This window comes from Pteropus vampyrus, unplaced genomic scaffold, assembly GCF_000151845.1.
Source record: "Pteropus vampyrus isolate Shadow unplaced genomic scaffold, Pvam_2.0 Scaffold9, whole genome shotgun sequence".
Lineage (NCBI taxonomy): Eukaryota > Metazoa > Chordata > Mammalia > Chiroptera > Pteropodidae > Pteropus > Pteropus vampyrus.
In genome coordinates, this window is record NW_011888790.1 from 9,034,254 (window position 1) to 9,053,706 (window position 19,453).

The 19,453-nt window shown below is 34.0% G+C and overlaps 1 protein-coding gene across 1 annotated transcript in view; it reads right to left on the minus strand.

The window, feature by feature from the left end:
• Positions 1–1,737: 1,737 nt before the first annotated feature.
• The window catches only part of KCNC2 (potassium voltage-gated channel subfamily C member 2), a 178,110-nt gene continuing 160,394 nt past the window's right edge, over positions 1,738–19,453 (minus strand). The window contains exons 2-4 of the mRNA XM_023520927.1: positions 9,815–10,742; positions 7,582–7,746; positions 1,738–1,839 (exon numbers count right to left, since the gene is read on the minus strand). Coding sequence (XP_023376695.1) covers positions 1,778–1,839; positions 7,582–7,746; positions 9,815–10,742 — 1,155 coding nt within the window. The 3' untranslated portion in view covers positions 1,738–1,777. The remainder of the gene's footprint in view (positions 1,840–7,581; positions 7,747–9,814; positions 10,743–19,453) is intronic.

Consider the following 19,453-nt stretch of genomic DNA (forward strand, 5'->3'; position numbering starts at 1 on the left):
AGGTAATAATGACAAAAGACAAACTATGAATAATGTTGGTGAGTTTTTTTCTCATAGCAATTTTCCAGAACCAAACAAATATGTGACTAAAAATAGGTTATTTTCGATAAATAGGCACTGAAAATTTCACAATATAACATGACAAATATAAGTGGTTTATAAGAAAATGATACAGTCAATGTTCATGGATCCAACCAATAAAGAAGAAATAAGGGAAATTAAGATAGATCTATACTACGTCAATATTACTACTTTGTATGATTTACAGCATAATCTACTGCAGGCCCATGAGGGGCAATCCATAGAGGTATGGGCCACACTTGAAGCTTCGGAAATGTGGATCATGAATTTGGCTTCCTTTGATGTGAGATGGCCAAAACTGTTGACCCATGCACGTATGTTGGTATTTACATTTGTTTCATGGACACTGGCCAGTCCATAAGCAAACCACTCATACGGGAGCACCAGATGAGTTCCAGCCACAGTTCTTTTATGAGCTTTAAATGCTTCATGAAGACGCCGGGACTCCTTCCCAGTGCAACCTGGTCACATCAGGGCACATTCAGCAGCAGAAGCCTGTTTCCAGTACAGTCCTTGGCATGGCCAAATTCCACTGTCCCTTTTTCAGCAGTCAAAAATCCATGATAAATTCTGTACAACACTGCAGTCAATAATAGCAGCACCAGACAGTATATTAATTTTCTTTACCATAAAGTTGTGTGTAATTATAGCTTTCTATGTGTGATATTATCAAGAGGGTCACTGAATCTCTAAATATCAGATGTGTACGTCTGGGTAAACACATTGCTGCACAAGATCTCTGACATGCAGGTCATGCTCTAGGACTTGGTTTTATAGAGTAATACAAGTTACATGTCCAAGAATAAAAGTGACAATTGTCCTCCTAACAAAAAATAAACATAAGAATTAGAAATTAATCAACAATCTCAAGGATACTGAATGCCTTAGAACTATTGTTTATCCCTCAATATATATTATGGCATTTTTCTCCTTTCACATGCCCAATACACCAGACACACTATTGCTATTGAATTCATAGCGATGTATAAACAGAACTTTTTCCGCTTGGACTGAATAAGACTCCCTAGGGCTTTCGTTGGAGCGTAGTGATGAACGCTGGTTGATAGGTAGTAGAACCTGACACCGCAGCAGCCAACCAAAGGCAATGGTGATCGTGCTGCTGCTTAAATCCTGTTTACCAGAAAGGTTCACAATACCATCTACCTAAGGGAGCCTACAGGGCATCGTTAATTTATATACAAAGCAGAAAAGCAGTTCCAAGTAGCCAAAAAGGCAAGGGGAGGAGGAGAAGACCCAGTTCTAAAGCCATGAACACCATATGAAGGAATTTCTGTACTTTACGAAGACAGATGACATATACAGTTAAGACAGGGAGCTAAGACAGACAGAACAACACTCAGGACAAAGCACCTGATTAAACATTGACTGAAAATCTGATATTCTTGTGAGTCAGAAATTTAAGGCTGGTCAAGAAAGCCTCCTGTGAACGGCAATGCTCTTTGATGTTTGCACGAAAAAATTAGAAATAAAAATAAAGGAAGGAGGTAAAAAAGACAGGAGAGCTTTAGGAGATATTTGGGATTCTGCCCCTAAAAATGATGACAAACTCCAGAATTAAAAAAAAAAAAAAAAAAAAAAAAAAATGAGTCTAGTACCAAGCAGCAGTTCCTGTTTAAACAATGCAAGCCTGGCTGGCAGTTACCTTTCTCTCATGTTTTGTGCCTTCCGCAAGCCATTAAGTAAGGGATCTGGCCTCAGCTTGCGTGTAACCAGTAATGACAACCTCTTTGTAGTTATCTGTGTGCAAACAACCAGAGACATTCAGAACTCCAATACAGCATTTTTGAAGAAAAGTAAATCAACTAAGAAACTAAGCTATGTAAAACAAGTACTTCTTTCAAAGAATAATAATAATAAAAAAAAATGTCAAAGAGAAACTCGCCCTCCCTGCCCCACAATTCAACATGCAGAACAGTTGACCGGTGCTTTCATATCAGCAAGATGGTTTGATGCAAGTACACATACCCAAGCCATCCACGGTCCCCGAATTCTGTGACATTGCTTTCAGGTGATAAGAGACAAGATGGTCCATGCAAATGAGCTGTTGTATGCAAGCAAGATAGGATCCCAGACATCTTCAGAATGGTTTAGAGAGTCACAGAAATGAAGGTCCAATGAAGTGGTTGGCATTTGGAAGCACACAGTTTTAAATATAACTCCCTGAAGATATGTTTATGTATTAGCGTACTGGCCAATATCTGACACTATTCGTATTTTATTGCAAAAAGACATCAGGGTAATTGACATGGAGAAGTAGTACCACTACTTTAGGTAATCTTTAAAGCCAAGATAAGATTCATTAGCTACCCAAATGGCATTTCTGACTTCAAATAGTAATATCATGCAGATTTGTACTGATTAATGGAGCTTGGAGTAACTCTATGTTTAATTATTTCCATTATGGGATAAACAGTACTTGAATTAATACAATTTAGCCAGCTGATGCAGTTTGGTTTACAAGATAGATGGAATGGGAGATCGAGAGCGCCTCAGAGGACAAGGAGAGTTGTAGGGTGATGTTACTGGAGAGAGCCTCAGAGCATTGCCTGCCAAGCCCGCTATGTTGTTTAAGCTTCGGGATTTTTCATATCCTTTTATGAAAAAAGGCACAGACATCAGTTGAATTCAACCAGAAAATAGACACAGACAAACAATACCATGCAGGATAATCAAAAGTGCTATTTCTGAGCTCAAAGGAAAAACTGTTTAGAAAGAGTTCAATATTGAAACAATTTATAACTCTGAAGAAAAAAAAATGAAGCTCACTATAGCTGTCATTCTCAAAAGAGTAAACCAGCTATCACAAATTATAGTTGCAATACTTTAAAATCTATTCTTTCCCAGATTAAAGTTTGTATTGATGTAATTTTGGCATATACAATACCAGAACTCTTTTAAGAATTAGGCAAAGCAACTTAAGTAAGATATACACTTGGCTGATACTTTTAAATTTCAGAATATATTCCTGAAAAAAAAAAGGGCTATTTTTTCTCTTTTCATGTTTTTAGTAGCTACTAAGCTAATAAAGCATGCTTGACTTTAAGGGCACAAGTCTTTTTACAGTATTTAATCTTCCAGCTTTATGGAGTTAAAAGAAAGATTCTCAAATAATGGCATTTGATACCATTATCTGGATGATGTAGAATGAATGCCCATTTCTAATCCTTTAAATAAAAAACAGTAAAGGAAAAATATAATGAATGAAATATAAATTGAGTCATAATTTCAGGAAATTAAAGTCTGAATTCGATATGATGTTTTCATCTGACTCCCCTCTGTCAAGGAATTGAGAACAATTTGAACTTAATTCACCTTTCTTTCTATTATCTTGCATTCTAATCTTTTGTTCATGATTGTCACAGACTTACAGAATAAAAGATCCTCCTCACAGCTTTAACTCACTGGTTTGCCTTATCTACTTAAGCATTCAAGGTCACCTTTGGAAGGATTCAAATATTGTAGTATTTTTTATTAGAAAAGATTAGAGGCAGTTAAATGAAGTAGGAAGTACCTAGTATAAAGTTAGAAGTGAACTGTCTTAAAAGCAGGGCATCTATAGACTGGAAAAGTAGTAATACAGCTTAGGAAAGAAATGTTCTGACAGCCGCATTGAAAAGGTGTTATAGAGCAAGAAAATGAAATTATCTGATGACAGCCAAAGCTGAGCAAATAGATATAATTCCAGTGAACTTCTTGTCTCCCTTTGACTTATGCTATACTCCTTGGGTTTTCATTAGCCCTCAGTGTGTGTGATGACTGTATAAGAAAGAAAGTGGGCATTTTGTGTTTCTTCATGTTCCTTTCCACTACTTCTTTCTTTAATTCTATATTTTCATAGAATTTCTGGAGAAGAAGCCACTGCTGTCTCCCCTGCTTTCACTGAAAGAAGAGAAATGGTAAGTGATTTAGTGATTATTTGTTTCAAAGCCCCGAGGACAGATATGGTTATGGATTGCAATAATAACTCTATTGAGAGTAAAGCTAGACTGAAGAGGAACCCCTTCTTCACACACACGCATATAAACATTCAGAAGACTAGATGTCTTCTTTGAGGCTTTGTAGACAAAAATTTATGCCATCCATTAACTATGGTAAAGTTCTCTAGGACAATTTCTGCCAATGAGAGAATTATCTGTCAATATATTTTATTAGTGTTCTGAATTATAAAATGTGGGAGGTGGTATATATTTCATTCTACTCTGATAAGTGATGGAATAGCTAATGGGAAGATGCCTTAAGTGCTTTTTGAAGAATTGCAGGTAATTTATCCTTATATAGAGACCTTCATGTGCCTGGAGGGCTAGTTATTGCTGCCCTTTGGTAAAGTGATTGGAAATATAACTTTGGGAATTGTTGAAAGAATAATTTATCATGGTTGACTATGTAACTTAAAAATGTAAACTACACTGTAAACATTGATTGGGTTTGATTAAAAGCAAACTGGTGAATATGCATGAACCAAAGGGGTTGTTAATACTTAAAAATTATCCATATAAAAGTTTACATCTTGACCCCCACAATCTTCACGATCTCTGTAGGACCTCCAAAAAACATAAAAATCTGTTTGACAATTTTATACTAATCATGCAAGTTATATGTAAATCTTGGCTGCCTTTCTAAGTGTTCAATTCTTTTTCTGAATTATAGTTCTTAACATAAATGTATCCGAGTTGTTTATAAATCCTTTTATTTTTTAATAACTATAATTACAGTGTTCATTTGAAAAAGCTTACTTTTTAATTTAGTAACAAGAATTTAATTAGTAAAATGTTATTCATATAAATGTATTCTTTATTCTGCAGGTTAATTTCTGATTAGAAAATTTAATAAATTTTGCCTAATTAAGCTTTTATTGAATGGAATTGCTGAAAATATTATTCATGAAAATAATATTAGACCTAGTTTGAACTAACATCTAAATATATGGCATGCATTTTACACAGTTCTAAAGAGCATGTGCTTATTTGGGGCAATATTAAAACTGCCAATACTTGTACTATCAATGGGTATGTTTTTGTTTATGCAATGTAATTTCCTAAAAATTACTGCATAAATAAAATTATAGTTTCTAAGTATTAGGAGTTTACTATTTTAGGGAATCCTTTATTTTTTCCTAATGTATGCCCTACTATATTTATATTTGTAGATAGAAAACGATTCAGTGGGAATCTAATAATTTTTTTTCATCTATATTGGGGAGAATTTTCAGAATTCTAAAATCAAATCAATAAAGAGACCAATTTGAAAAGTAAAAGAACAGATCATATAAGAAATAAATGTCTGAGTAGGAATAATAGGAGAAATCTATAATCTACATAAAAGAAAATCTATAATCTACACAAAAGGAAACAGAAGAAATGAATGAATTTCTGATAGACATGACAAGATAACACACTAAGAAGATTAAGTGACGTTAACCAGAAATGTTACCAGACTTAGGAGAAAAAACACAAAGGTGCAAAAGAATTAAGCAAGAATGAAAAAAGTAGTTGGTTATGGCGAGAAACGACCGAGAATAAAAAGCTCATAGATGAATTTTCAAAGATGTTCTCATTAATAAAGAGAATTTGTATTTGTGAAATAAGGTTGTATGTATAACTTTTCCATATAAACTAAATATCTTATTAATTGCTTTGCTCATGAAACTTTGTCATTTTATAGAAAAACTCTATTTACATAGTGCTTTATAATTTGCAAAATCTTTTTCCATATGTAACCTTCTTGACAGTTTAACATGAAAAAAATTTCTAGCTAAGTTCTTAAACATGTAACCTTAGTATAAATATTGCATGTGGTACTTTATAGAATAATGTTCAAAAATGTATGTAATTTTAACCACATTACATATAAATACAAATATATGTACCTGTATATACATATATAGTGAGTTAAGATATGTAATTCACTTAAAATATCGTCACATAAAATATTATTAGTCAGATATTATTGTTATCATTATTATTTAATGTAAGTACATTTTGCTCAAGTACTATAATAATAGTCTTCATAAGATATTTAAAAATTGTTCTAACATAATATTTAAATATAAAATGGCAAACAATCAAACCTATTCAGATAATTAAAATACATTTTGATGAAAAGAATAGATGAAGAAAATGGAAATAATTGATATGAAGGAGTATTTCAAATATTACATACTTAAGAAACAAAAGAAGAGTCCTTTGTCTTGTGAGATTTAAAGGTGTGGAGACAGAAAGGACAGTATAAAGTGTTCAGAAGGAATGGAAGAGAAGTACGACGCAGCTACTGAAATATTTCAAAAAGAGAGAGCATCACAAAATAAATAGTTGAGGCTTAAAATGGTAAAGTATTCAACAGGGAGAAACTGCAATGAATAGCAAAAAGCACAATATTTTTCAAATGCAGTTGCACTAATATGAAAGTTTTGGAATGGATTTTTATTTAAATTCAGTCCATTGCATAAGAAATTTTTATAGTTCTTTCTCTATTCTACCAATAAACAGAAAAAATCACCATGGTAATAAAGCAGCTGGAACCATCGAAGTAAGAGCTAATGAAAGAGCATACTGACACTTTAACAAGGGAGTATAGTAAGTGTCACAAAACTGTTTTCTTAAGGAGGAGGAAAAAAAGCTTATTTGTTCTGAGATCTGTAAAGTTTACTCAAAACAAAAATAAAACAAACAGCACCTAGAGAATGATCATAGTGGCACAATCTAGGACAACTGAACCACATGATGGACTGGAGCTTCACTATTGTTATATTTCTTAACCAAGATGTCTGACCAACACAATTATTCCATTCAACAAATATTTACTGAGTATCTTCTATGCACCAGGCACAGATCAGTCTGGGTTGAAAGACAGTAATAAATTTAAAATTATTATTATTGCTCTGAAGAGAAATTCTGTACACATATCTTATAAATACATAAATAGCCTTTCAAATGATTGAGTATACTGTTCTGCATGACCAGGGATCTTGGACCTTTTCAACTTTCTGACACTCAGATAAACCGCAGCAAAAAAAAAAAAAAAAAAAAAGCCCAAATACTGGATAATGTTTTTCTTTGAAAAGAGCCTCATTATTATTTTATAATCATCAATTACTTATCAAATATATGTATAGCATCAATTAGTGAGTTTTATAAGTTGTAGGTAAAAAGATAACTTTTAAAGACTGCTGGGTGCATTATAGTAAAATAATTAGGTAAGTGACTTAACTTTTAAATATTCCATTACAATTCTTCCCAAAGACACATGGGAAACCAAAATAATAAAGAAAGATGAAATGTCTTTCAGATATGACAACCAAGTAGATTGTTATGATATGTATTTTAAAATGTTTATTATGAGAAAAGATATGATGAGGAATGAGAAAGAGCACTACGTATAGTCTCTCCTAGAAAATGATGAAAGAGCATTTTACATCACTCCATATATTGCAGCACTTAATTTTTAAGTCACCTGTGAGTATCTGATTAAATGCATGCCTACCTTTCCTGATCCCTCCATCAGAAGCACACGCGTAATCACCTGTCGTCAGTAGGAAACACGTTTCCCCTCTTCTGTTTTTGTCTCTGGTACTAGAGCGTCTGATGGGGAGCCTTTCTGGGGGTGATAATGGCGGCTCACTTCCTGTACTGTCGTCACCTGATAACACTGGTCACAGCACCATGCCCATTGACAGACAGTGATGGATGAGGAAATGAGACAGTACAAAGAGTTTACACCGAACGTCCATAGTACAGTCAATCGATATACAAAACACCATAATCACATCATGATAAGAAAAAGATTTTCATCACTCACCACAAAAACTTACATGGAGCAAAGTGGGAATGTATTGAAAAGGAGAGAAATGTTCTTTGGGAAATTTAAATTTCATTTTGGATTCCATCTAATAGGAAATCGACTTTCACAAAACTAATATGAATTCAAAGAAGTGTGATAATAAAGTAGAACACAAATTGACACCTTACTATCTTTGACATGTTATCTAGTTACAGTTCATAGGAATCTTTATCTGTTCATTTTATTTTTTTAAAGTGGAATCTATTTAAGGAAAAACTCCTAAGTAAATATCTGTCTTTGCAGCTCTTTAAGACACATGTTTTTATTATTTTCTGGGAGTAATTTTCCCCAAACATCTTAATAAAAAGAATCCCAAACTCAACAACTTTGGGTCCAGGTTCTCCAGTTTGAAGTGACAAAATATTTTTGAACATAACAGTGGAACACGATCAACCTCTCCAAAAGCCTTCGAGACAACTGTTTGTTTCTATATGCTTGCCAAAGACAGTCACATCCTGTCAGCCTAGATACTAGTTTGTTATAACGATGTTTACCCAGGCCTTTTTCACGCCTTTCACAAGGACTCTGCACAGGTACTCTGAGTCCAGCAACACCAACTAAACTCCACCTTTCACAAAGACATATTCTTGGCCCAACAGTTTGCAGATATATATTGACAAAATCTAAAGCATTATCTACTAAATGAACATAAGGACTGTGAATAAAATCTTTAAAAAAGCAGTTCACTTCCAGCTACAATTTTTTTTTTCCATTTACTACATAAAAACTTCTGGAAGCTAAGGAGGAAACCTATGAAAATATTGCCTGTCTTTTTTTGATTGTTTGTTTGCTTGCTTCGTTTAATTGTTAGTATTTCTAAATTATGCAAAATTTCTCACATGGGATTATCATACATAATTTTTCTACAAGATTACATATACCCAAGTTATAGAGAATGCATGTATCTTAAATATTCACAGTAGGCTAAGGTAACTGAGTCGTTTAATCTACAAAATATTTCATCTGTACCAGACATAATAGATTATAAATGATACTACTGATGGTCACTTTAGCAAATCAAATATTAATTTACAGTCAAGCTAGTCAGTGTACTCTAGAATATCTATGGCAATAGAGAGGAGTAGGGATTCAGCTAATATCAAGCAGTAAATCATCCAATATTCAGTTCTGGCAGGAGACAGAGCCCAATGTATACTGCATGAAAAAAGAAAATCCACAGAAAAATTTAATGTTGCCATTGATTAACCAAAGCAGATCATCTCTCCCGAAAATAATAATGAGTTGATTATATTACATAGCACCTTGCTCAGTCCAAGGGGATTATATTGAATACCCTACCTAATTTAAGAATAATTAAAATCTAATCAATTCTCCAAAATATTACTAGGGAAGACTTTTGTTATCAAAAGGGCTATTTTCCGTATCACCTCTTGGATGTTTATGCCTTTGAAATGTAAACATCCATTCTTCTTAAGTAACTGCTTCTTGTGAATTAGGTTGAGATGCATGGTCCCATGTGGCAGAGATAAAACTAAGACAAACACACCAAGCAAAATGTTATGGAGAGCAACATTTTGAGGATGAAGGATGGAAAATGGCCGATATCATACCATCACATCGTGCAGGGAAACAAAGAAACATTGGCACAAAAGCAACAAACAGGCAAAAGAAAATATTGGCACCATCAGCAAAGGGCATTCCCACTAAAGCAGGAAAACTCTATAGACCAGCTATGCAAACTTCTACTTGGATTTCACTTAGAAAAGCTACCATCTAGATCTACGAGCCTCACACAAACACATTTTGTAAGAGTTAGAACTGAATATTTGCTGAAAATGAAAATGGCTGCCTTCTACCTAAAGGACATACTGGTCTATAAAGTATTTAATGGCATGCATTTGAAAGTGTGCCTTACCTGATCTGTTATGCTCCAGAAGTCGATTGTCTTTGCCCAGACACGTGTCACTCTGCGTGCTATTGCAGGCCATATTTAATTCTGTCTTGCAAAAAGTAGGTGAGCTTGCCTGAGGGGCAGGAGGAATATGCTTCTTCCTTTTTCGTGGAAGTTTCTGCTTCGCCATTGCCAAGGAATAGTACATTCCAAAATTGTTGACGATGACAGGCACTGGCATGGCTATTGTCAGCACTCCAGCCAGAGCACATAAGGCTCCTACCAGCATCCCTGACCATGTTTGGGGGTACATATCTCCATAGCCCAATGTAGTCATGGTCACCACTGCCCACCAGAACCCAATAGGAATGTTTTTGAACTGTGTGTGCTCACTAGCTGAAGGATCGTTGGGTTGAGCTCCTACTCTTTCAGCATAGTAGATCATAGTAGCAAATATCAAAACTCCCAGAGCCAGGAAGATTATCAGCAGCAAAAATTCATTAGTACTAGCTCGAAGAGTGTGTCCAAGCACCCTCAGACCTACAAAATGGCGGGTGAGCTTGAAGATTCTCAGGATCCTCACAAATCTTACCACCCTGAGGAAGCCAAGTACATCTTTAGCAGCTTTGGATGAGAGCCCACTGAGTCCCACCTCTAAGTAGAAAGGTAGGATGGCCACAAAGTCAATGATATTCAAGAGGTTTTTGATGAATTCAAGTTTATTGGGAGAAAAAACAATACGGACTAAAAATTCAAAAGTAAACCACACCACACACACTCCTTCTACATACGTCAAGGCAGGATCTGTTTCAATTTCATATTGTAGAACAACACTTGTGCCATTGATGACTGGTTCTGTCTTGTTTTTAACAATATTGAAAGCTTCATGTGTCTCCAGGCAAAAAGTTGTGATTGAAACCAGGATGAAGAATAAAGAAGCGAAAGCAATAAACTGTAGGGGAAAAAAAAGAAATAAAAAAAGAGAGAGTGATCTGAACCATGACATAATTTGATCCAAATCTAAAAGCATCGATCCCTGTAGACAAAAAAAAAAAAAAAAAAAAAAAAAAAAACAACAACAATAAAAGCATATTGAGAGCTTTCACTTGGGATGTTACTCAAGTGAAAAAAGACATGCAGGTAACAATTAGAGTTGCATATGTTATATGTTCTAAGTTCTCTTTTCAGCTTATGTTAAGTACAAACTTTTGCTTCATTTTGGAAAATAATTTATTGACTGTTTTGTTTGCCTGTGAAGAGAGCATAAAAATCACTCCAAAAGAATGTTAAAGGGCAGAAGACTGAAAAAAAATAATAAAGGTAGATGATGGCTCCAGATATTGTTTATGATCCTAGAAATCTTCATGTATTAGATCAAGTTTTACATCTCTAACTATAAGGTGCAGTTCACACTAATGGAAACTTGGAAGCCATCCAAAGTTAACTGTGGATTTCTATCTAGACATTAAATATTCAGGTTATCATGAAGTATGAACACACACACACACACACACACACACACACAATCTTTGAGTTATATTACCACTTAAATTATATCAACTTAAAGTGGCAACTTATTTAAAAGAGTAAATCTAGAGTAGAGTAGGCAACAAGACTGAAGAGAGAGAAACAGAGTTAAGGAACAAATTAAACAATTCCTCTCGTGGAAAAAAACTCCAAACGTTAGAATATCATGTTATCAAGTTGCAAGTGTTTTTAATTCAATTCTTTATTTCATTTTTTCAGTCAATAACATCTGATTGCATACCTACTAATGTGGAATAATAATAAAAGCTCTCACCTACATAGTTCTTATTAGTACCAGACATTCTTAAATGCAATTTACATAATTAACTCATATCAGTATTTTTAACAACTCTACTACCACACTTTACAGTTCTGGAATATTAAGCACAAAGTTTAAGCCACTTTCACAAAGCCAAGATACAAAGTGAGAGACCTGAGACATTAACCTGACAAGTTGCACACGAGGTTCTGTTGCATTAACTACCAAATTCTCAAATATAGAATAAAAGTATGTTGAAACATTTATTTATTTTGGGTTCACATACTGAAAAGTTAAAAACCTGAAAAACTGAAACTGAGTTGTTTGACTGACTGGTGCTGTTGCAGTCAGTAGCAGAGGCTTTCAAAGAAACTGGCAGATTCCTACTGCTGTCTGACAATGCTCTCAGATTTAGCATGCTGAATGAGCACCAAGAGATTGTTCCTTGAATATCTAAACAAATAAATTGTTCAAAAGCTGGAGGTCATTAGTGGAGGGAGGCCCTTATTTGGAAATTATAGGGTATATCAAAAACCCAAAGCTGTTCCCTAATACCTACCCAGCTATGCTACTGAGAAGATCTAAGTTTGAAACCACCTCCTTTTTTACCTGGTTGAGTCTCAATGTAAGAGATAAACAAATCTCACCAAATATGTCAGAGATATACAAAAGGTCTAAAAAAAAATCTTAAGACCGTGACTACCTGACTTCAAGAACCACCAAAATTATGGAACAGTCTCTATGCAGAGTGCCAGTTAGTACAGCATCCAAACAGTATTATAAGACAGGTCATTTTCATGGCTTTGACTTATTTTCCCATGCGCATCTTCCAGCTTCTCTTCGTTTTGACATTTTGACTTGACAATCATCTTTCCCAGACATTCTGTGAGATAGAAGCATGCTTTTTCTCACTCAGCTTTCCCTTTGCACAAATAAATAACATAGTTCTTTTTTTAATCAACTACCTTCTGAAACACTTAGTATCACTAAGACTCCCTAGATACCTTAAAAGATGACATCTTTTGGAGGAAGAATCAGTTATCTTTGATTTATATACCACTTCTTAATCTAATCAAAACATTATCTATAGATTGAGAGTCATGTTTGGTTCTGATTCTCCCTAAAATCCGGTCTCAAGCCTTCCAGGCTAAGCATCAAAAGTTTTAGTGCACTAATTCTACATATAAAGGAGTTAGAGAATATAAGGCAGTTAAAATAAACAGCAGTTTTCATTTTATGTTTCTAACATTCCTCAATCAGAATTTTTTTTCAGCTAACTCTGCAGTCTCAAACTGTCTCCACCTACATTCATGAAGTGAACTGAGTGAAATTTCCCAACATTTCTCCTTCAAAATCAGTCCTAGCTCAGCAGCCCATCTCCCATACAACAAAGACAGTTTTCTAGTATACTTCGACGCTTGTCAATATAAAACACTGAGATCTTTTCTAATCGAGCATTTTCTACTCTTTATTCATTCAACAAATATGTATTAGGTGCCTCTGTACACCAGATCATAGGTCTAGAGTCTTAATTTAACAGCAGTTAACAAAAACACAATCCCTGCCTTTGAGGAACTTGCAAACTACAAGGGATGCAATGTATATTAAATAAACCACACAAAAATTATTTAATTACAATTATAATAAAAGCAATGAAGAAAAAAAAATGATCAAAAAAGATACTTCATTTAGAGGGATCATAGAAACCTCAGCCAAAACATCAATAGACTGAAATCTGAGGTATGAGTGGAAGTTAAACAGATAGAAAGGGGACACGTGTGTTTCACAGAGTAGGAAGCTTTAACAAAAATAGTTTGAACTTTCTCAGTCTCACTTTCACAAGCAATGCCTTGACTAACACTACAGGAATAGCAGTTTTCCAAATCTGCCTCTTTTGTACAAATTTTGGTGAATAAGTCCCAAGCTAGCACAGAAACCTCTGACTTTTAAAACGTTAACCTCTTTTTTTCTGAAGAGCTTCAAATCAACCAAAAAATATTACCTGGGTTTTAAAATGAAGCTGTAAGATGACTTTAAAGCAGTCTGGTTGCTGGTAGTGCTTCTTTCGACCAACTGAAAAACTTACAGGATTTACTTGTCTTAAATTTTATACCAGCCCCATTGTTTGGGATGATGTAAAAATAAAAGATACGTATTAAAGCGTTTTTTTTTTTTATTTAAAGCACTATGCAAATATTAGAAATCATTATTATATATATTGTAGTCTTATGTATACTTTTAAAATGTCATTATTACCTCAATAACAACTACTAAAACCTAATGTTTATATTTATTTAATAAGTTACTGTTGTCAGGAAAAGGTCAATGGTCTTAAGATACCACTTTTGGTGGCTGGAATAAGTAACGTGTATTTGCATAACATTGAAATTATTCACCCGTATTTCTAGAAAAAGAGTGTGAGCTTAAGATGACATTCATGAGAATATACTTGAGGAGGTTACATAAATGCAAATTCTTTACCTTTGTATCAGATACCAGACCCAGATTCTCTTGTGTGGGGAGAAGAAATCTGCATTTAACAGCTTCCTAGGTGATTGCTATGCATACTACAGTTTGAAAACTACCCTCCCGGTGTTTTATTCAACAGATTGAGAACACAAGATTGATAAACCATTATCAAATAAATCAGAGTAGTTTTTAAATTATAAGCTTTTATAGAATCTTAAAAGAATCTTCCTAAACCTTAATAAAAATTGTTTACTATCTATCTCCTAAGTAATGGGATGTTTGTGTCTTCGTGTGTGTGTTTCTGTGTGTATGCTGTGACATAATTCTGGCTTCAACGCAAATACAACACACCAAAAAAAAAAAAAAAGGAAAATTAAAGAATATAAAAAAGAAAACAAACTTTGGCATTCTGGAAACAATCTCAGAAGTAGGTAATTATTTTGCTTTAAAAAACCAGCTAAGTAGCCTTTTTTTTTTTTTTGTAAAGATTAAGGAAGGACACTAGGTATGATCCAGAATGAGAGAGTTGTATCAGTATGCTTCAAAATAATATGGTAGGAAATTGGAAGTTAGCTTGACAGTGGGAAGCTTGGAAGTGAGTTGAATTCTGAAGAAAAGAAAATGGGAAAAGTCTCTAAGGAGAATGAGGAAAGGTCCCTAATGTGAGGGCAAGTAAGGGAGAAATCTCTCCACACATACAGCTGCAGAACTTTGGGGTACCAATGGAGAATATTAAATTTTAAGACAATGTTCTTTTATGCTTTCAGCAAAAAGTGGTTGTATAGAACAGCTCCGTGATGATGGTGCTTTGAGTAATGAGGTATTGGGCCCTGAGAAGACAAAAAGAGGGCAGCAGTAAACCATGAGAGACAAGATACACAGTGAGGTTCAAAAATATACAATGTTAACAAATAAGAGTCAAAGGTAATCAGGAGAAATTTAGCCCTCATGGAAGTCCTTGGAGATATTGAGAGAGACAGAGCTTACCATGAAATAAAGAATAGGAGCTCAGTTTATTAAGAACTTAGTTTGACTACCAAATGAAAGGGTGACTCCAGCAGCCTTGAAGATCTGAAATTACCCAGAGGCAACACTTGGATTGCAATAGCAAGGAATTTGTGCACTTTATCTGAACTTAATTCATAGAGCCTTGGATGTAGAAAATGTCTTGTTTATGACTCACTGCATTGAGCTGAAATGCATAAATATGAGGTTAGACTGAGTAATATTAAGAAAAAATTAAGAAGAAAAGAAATGGGGAAAAGGGTTTTATTTATTTGTCTTTCTCCTTCACTGAGATAGGAACTCTTAAGGTCTAGAATGATGTTGCATTCATTTTGGATCTCTTGCTCCTGGCACAGTAGTTAATATTTACTATGGCTAAATAGAAGGATGAAAGAATTAAAGAGAGAAGGAATGAATGAGCAAAGTAATAAGGTAAAGCACATTCTAATGGAATAAAAATAATGTAAAAAAAAAAAAAACCCCGCAAAACATGCTGAAACAATAAAGTATGAATATTGAAGCAAAAAAAGCCAAATTTAAAGCAGAAGCAAATTTAGCTGGTTTATTGGTCTAAATGTTGCCAACAGTAGCTTTCATTCATTCTGTAAATGGAACTTGTCTTAGCAGGGAGTTGGGGAAGAAAATCACATTGTCATCTCTCTTACTTTTCCCTTGTTGATAAGACCACAAACTCCTATGCATTAAATGAAAACGAAGCATGTTAAATAATCAAAATCTTAGAAAGCTTTCCAGGCAAAATTCACAGAACTGATACATCATACAGGCGTTTCAGAAGGGAAATATCCTGCTAAAACATTGACTTGTGGGTCCAATGAGTAGACACCTTTTCTCTATAAGCCCAGCGTCCATGTTTAGCTACGCAAAGTGCCTAAACACCTTTTTTCTTTTTCCAATTAGCAGCCATGGGGAAGTAGTCCTGAGTCCAAGTTCAACAAAAAAGGTATTATATGAATCTAACTCGATGCAAACATTCAAGTAGATCTCTAGGTATGTGTAATAGGTTGAGAGAAAGTGGACTGGGGGAGGGGGCCATCTGGGGTATGTTTTTATATTTCATCATTTTCTCTTTCTTGTTAGTATTAAAATAAACATAACTAACTCAAAAATGCCAAAACTTCAAAACATAAGGAAGACCAGACCCATTAAGTGAACCTTCCCTATTCCCCATGAGGCCAGAATCGCTGACATTGTAGCAATTTTCACACACTTTTGTTACTGATTCCCCACATCCAAGAGAGGGACTTAAACATCTATCCCCAGAGCCAAGGAAAAGTTCTGACCAAAGGCAAGAAGTAGGTGTTCAGTTCTTACAAAATTAGTAAAGGAATAAACTTTAAAAATATGATTATTTGCTATATAAAAATATCTTTGGCCCCCAAAACATACTCTGTTCTTTAAAAGTCCCTTTTTCCTCTTAAATCACAATTAGAAACTTCAACATATTTTGCAAACCTTAAAGGCAAAAATAAAAATGAAAAAAACTTGAAATAAAAATCAAACAGCTATTTTTTTTAATGAAAGTCAGTGAGATCATTTAATATTTGGAAATTAACATTACAGGGAGATTTTTAAGTTACCTAAAATATAAGCTAAGGAATTTCAGTTTTTAAAATTCCACATGAGGTAAATCTATTTTTAGTTTGTATTCCAAGGACATTATATGTTTCCAAATGGGAATGCTTCATTCCTATTATGCCTATTCTACTTTTCTTTCTTAAATTATGAAATGAAGATATGAAAAGAGCAGGGACTTCAGTACTAAAGTATCTGAGTTCATAGGGCTTTCTGATCCAAAATTTCCACTTTGGGAAATTTACTCTGGTAAAATATTTATATATAAAAGTACAAGGAGAGATGTAGAAGGACATTCACCGAAGCATTCTTTGTGCAAAACAAAAAATATATGTAAATATCTGAGTTGATGGTATGTTCATAATACAGCATTACAAAGAATGAGATAGCTCAGTACACAATGATGAGAAATGATCACCAATAAAACATATTAAGCCAAAAATAAATGGCTGTGGAACAACAATATATAATCTAATCCTATTTCTTTATGTACAACTAATGATACAAATAAATAGAAACACTATATTCTTAGTAGTGTTATGTCGGGGTGTAAGAGTGGCATTGGGTGAGTGTATTGTTAATGGAGAATTCTGAATCTATAAATGTTTAGTTTTTTTTACAAAACTTTTAATCATGATTATATGTTTAATTTTAAAACAAAATTCAAAGAAAATAATGACCATAGAGCATTAAATCTAGATATTTATTCTCAATGACCATTAAGTTGATTTTACTAGCCTATAGAAATTATACATTGGCACTTTGCCATTTTGCTTTTTTTCTATAGCACCTTAAACTTAGTAGATGCTCTTAATTATATATGTATTTGAGTCCCATACACTAGCTTTGCCATGATTAACAAGAGTGTGATGTTGTTCATAGAACTGTGATCTCTAGAGAGAAGAAGCCTCTTTCATTAGTTAAGTCTATCCTCAAGGGCCAGCCAAAAGGGGACAGTGTCTGCTGCTTCCATGAAGAGTTGACAATTCAGATTATTCTGAGGCTAGTAAAATTGGGTTTTATCCATCCAAATTTTATCATTTAAAAACAAATCCACAAACTGCTGCATTTATGGTACTGAATTAATTTGCAGAAGGTCGATCTCTCTTCAATCGGGACATCATACATATACATAATTACTAAATTCAGAAATCAGTGAAGATGAAGATTAAGAATAAGGTATCTGTATATAATCATGTGTGTGTTTATAACACGTTATATGTCTTATATCTATATCTACATAGACAACATTTATATATATGGATAAATATGTATTATGTATGTAGGTATAGATTATATACAGGCATGAATATATTATATACATAGTTATAGAAATCAATATTAAAAATATAACATTTAGACTCTTCAAATCAAGAAACCCCTTGACTACTGAGATTTATGTGGCTTCTGATAAATACTTCCACGTGTTTTTTGATATCCTTATCCAACATAAACACACCATCCTCTCTACATTTTTTTCCTCTGGGCCACAGACTGATTTCACTGAAATTTTTATTGTTTACAGCCAAAACCTATCTACTCACACCAAATTGTAATTTTCAGGGATACAGGAGAGGGGGCCTCTACATATATTAGTATTATCGCAATGAATTATGGTGTTCAAAGTTAGGTAACTGGAATTAAAAGTCAACAAATATAAATACACAGTATTGTTTTGCTTCCCTAAGCCTCACAATAAAATTTAGTGTCTGTGTAATTAATATATTTCACAAAATTATTTTATAATGGTTTTTATTAAATGAGATACATTCTATATTTCTGTCATAAAAATAACAGACTGCATATAATCATTTTACAATATAAACATAAATAATTCCTAAATTTCAATTATTGAAAACTCTCCCCCAAATTTTGCTTTAAATTTATTTCTAAATCATTCAATTTGCCTTGGAATTATATGAGGTATACACCGTGACCTAGGATTATTTAGAGGGATTTTTAAGCCCTATCTACCATGAGTCCCAGTATATCTGTCATGAAGCTAACAATCACTTTTCAAAAGCAATTATCCAGGAATCTGGTTTTCCTAGTTGAAAGTGAGAGTGGTGAAGGACGGATAAAGTTGAGGGTGAAGGAGGTGACCTGTTTACAAACACCTGCCAGATATGCTGAATACGATATATTTGTTTCTTCCAATACTATGGCACTGTGGGTTGAAACATACCCCATGCAGTGCCATGTATGCCTGTCTACCATTCGGTACCACTTTTGCTGGTCCAAGGACACAACAGGGTGTCACAAGCTTCAGTCTCAAATATTATTATCCTCTTTTTTCATATCAACTTGCTCAATCATTTAAAATAAACACACACACACACACACAATATTATTATTATGCCCAGGTAGTGGAACTCTGAGAGTCATCCAGTCCCAAACACAGCTCCAAAGGGGCTGGCCCTTCCCCCACACATACTTACATATTTAAGTTAGGATTTTAGTACTCCCTCTTCCTCAAGATCATATTGTTTAGTGGATATTTGCTCTTCCTTGTTACAAAGCCTAGGTCAGGACTCTTCAAGTCCACTCTAGTGTACCTCAGCAGGTATCCTTATGTAGATAAAGAACACTAGAGTTTCAGTTTCTCCTCTTCCTGAAGGTCTTGGGCACTCTTGCAAATAGTCACAAATTCTTCCTGGAAGGCAGAGATAAATTTTCTGCATTCCACAAAACAAAAGTCCCTGTGTACCTGTAATCTCATATAAGTAGAAAAGCCATATTTAAAATCTGAAAGGGATTGACTGGCTATGTAATCCAGTAGGATAGACATTAGTGTTGCTTGCATTCGTAAT